The sequence below is a fragment of the Cervus canadensis genome, chromosome 13 (genome assembly GCF_019320065.1).
Source record: "Cervus canadensis isolate Bull #8, Minnesota chromosome 13, ASM1932006v1, whole genome shotgun sequence".
NCBI lineage: Eukaryota > Metazoa > Chordata > Mammalia > Artiodactyla > Cervidae > Cervus > Cervus canadensis.
In genome coordinates this window covers 15,508,020-15,510,598 of record NC_057398.1, presented here as the reverse complement: position 1 = coordinate 15,510,598, position 2,579 = coordinate 15,508,020, and the positions used below count along the sequence as shown (strand labels likewise).

The following is a 2,579-nucleotide window of genomic DNA, read 5'->3' as shown; positions in this document are numbered from 1 at the left end:
GAGCACATTTACAGAAATAAACTTTGAATAAGAGGAGGAATGTCTTTGCTCGTGAGGGTAGGGTATGCAATGAATGAATAAAACAATTTGAAAGATTAGAGTAATATGCATGTAAATGTGTTTGTAGTTTGGGAAGCAGATAATATGCCAAGGGAATTATTGCACTGTGATTTCTGTAATGTTATGAAGGAAGGAGCAAGCTCAACGTTTCTTTTCTATAGAAAGATGATTAACACCATGATCAAGTGGAATTTATTCCAAGGATACAAGAATGGCTCAACATCCACAAATCAGTCAGTGTGACATACCACATTAACAATATTAGTGTTAAAAAGAATATGATTATTTCAACACGTAGCAGAAAAACATTTAACAAAATTTAATATCCGTTTATAATAAAAACTCTCAACAAAATGGGCATAGAAGGAATGTACGTCAACGTAATCAAGGTCATATATAACAAGCCCACAGCTATTAATAATACACTATTCAATGCTGAAAAGCTGAAAATCTTTTCTCTAAGATCAGGAACAAGACAAAGATGCCCATGCTTGCCACTTTTATTTAACATAGTAGTGGAAGTCTTGGCCTGAGCAGTTAGGCAAGAAAAAGGAATAAAGAGTATCTAAAGACCCTATATAACCAAAGTAATCTTGAGAAAGAACAAAGCTTGGGTTATCATGCCCTTTGATTTCAAACTGTATCAAAAACCTATAGTAATCAAAACAACATGGTAGTGGTATTAAATCAGGTAAATAGATCAATGGGACAGAATAGAGAGTCTAGAAATAAACCCAGACAATCTATGACAAAGGAACCAGGAATATATGATGGAGTAAGGACAATCTCTTCAATAAATGGTGTTGAGAAAACTGGACAGTTGCTTGAAAAATAATGACACTGGACCACTATCTTACAGCACACACAAAAATTAACTCAAAAATGGATTAAAGACTTCAATAGAAACCTAAAACTATAAAATTCCTAGAAGAAAACATAGGTAATAAGACATTGGTTTTGGTGATAATTTTTAAAATCTGAAACGAAAAGGAAACGCAACAAAAGCAAAATTAAACAAGTGGGACTACGTGAAACTATAAAGCTTCCAAACAGCAAAGGAAACCGTCAACACAATGAAAAGGCAACCTACTAAGTGGGAGACAATATTTGCAAATCATATATTTGATAAAGACTTAATATCTGAAATAGCAAGTCAATTAAATAGCAACCAAAAAAATTAGATTAAAAAATGGGCAGAGACTCTGAATAAACATTTTCCCAAAGAAGACATACTGATTGTCAGCAGGTACATGAAAAGATGCTGTACACTATTAATCATCTGGGAAATGCAAATCAAAATCACAATGAGATATCACCTCACACTTTATTTTATTTATTTTTTTTTCAAATCAAGAGTTTTTATTGTCTCTTTAAAATATCACAATTGAGTCCACAGAACCATCTGCTATCTTGTTTCTGCAGCAGGATCACTGAGATCTTATTCATCAGCCTGCTGAACTGTTCCTTTTTCAGAAACATAGATACCATCCAAAAATTTTCTGATATCCTTGTTTTTAACTGTGGTGGCTTGCTGAATCAAAGCAGCTGAATTTGACACAGGTTCAATGTCATTTCCTTCAAGAATCAACTCATCTTTCTGGGCTTGAGATACTGAACAGGCAACCCCTGGCCTCATTCGAACCCTGCGTATGTATTTTTCACCCAAAAAATTTCGGATTTCCACAAGAGAACCATTCTCCTGAATAACAACGTTGATGGGGAAGTGGGCATACACTGACCTCACCTTGTAACGGAAGCCCAGTGTAACACCCTTGATCATGTTCTGTACGTGGCTACAGATTGTGCGAACAGTGGCCAGTTCCTTTCTGTTTCCCCACCATTTGTCAACACGGAGCCTCTTCTTTTTCTTTCCAAGGAGACTGAGTTCTACATTGATGTGATTGAAGTCCCTCCGCAGGGTGCCTCTGGGGCCCTTCACAATAACTGTCCGTCCCTTCAAGGTAATGTCGACATTTTCTGGGATGTCGACAGTCTGATTGCTGAGAATGGTCTTCATTCTCGCAGTAGATGCGGCCACCTCACACTTTAGAATGGCTGTTATAAAAAAGGCAAGTGTTAGCAAGGATGTGGAGAAAAGGGAACCATTATGCACTGTTGTTGGGGATGTAAATTGGTACAGCCACTATGGAAAACAGCATGGAGGTTCCACAGACAAAAGCAGAACTACCATATGATCCAGCAGTTCCACCCCTGGGTATTTGAAGAAAATGAAAACACTGACTTGAAAAGATGTATAAATTTTCATGTTCATTGTAGCATTATTTACAATAACCAACATGTGGAAACAGCCTAAGTGTTCCTTGATGGATGAATATATATCACTCAGCAATGAAAGGGAAGGAAATCTTACCATTTGCAACACCATGGATCTTGAGGGCATTATGCTAAGTGGAATAAGACAAAGAGAGAAATACCATATGATCTCACTAATATGTGGAATCTAAAAACAAAACAAAACCAAGCTCATAGATACAGATAACAGCTTGGTGGTTGCCATA

The 2,579-nt window shown here is 36.6% G+C and overlaps 1 protein-coding gene across 1 annotated transcript; it reads right to left on the bottom strand.

Moving 5' to 3' along the window:
* Positions 1-1,396: 1,396 nt before the first annotated feature.
* LOC122451673 (60S ribosomal protein L9-like) lies at positions 1,397-2,108 on the bottom strand. The gene has a single exon (XM_043484583.1). The coding sequence runs from the start codon at positions 2,075-2,077 to the stop codon at positions 1,499-1,501; it is 579 nt and encodes a 192-aa protein (XP_043340518.1). The 5' UTR covers positions 2,078-2,108; the 3' UTR covers positions 1,397-1,498.
* Between the last annotated feature and the right edge of the window lie 471 nt (positions 2,109-2,579).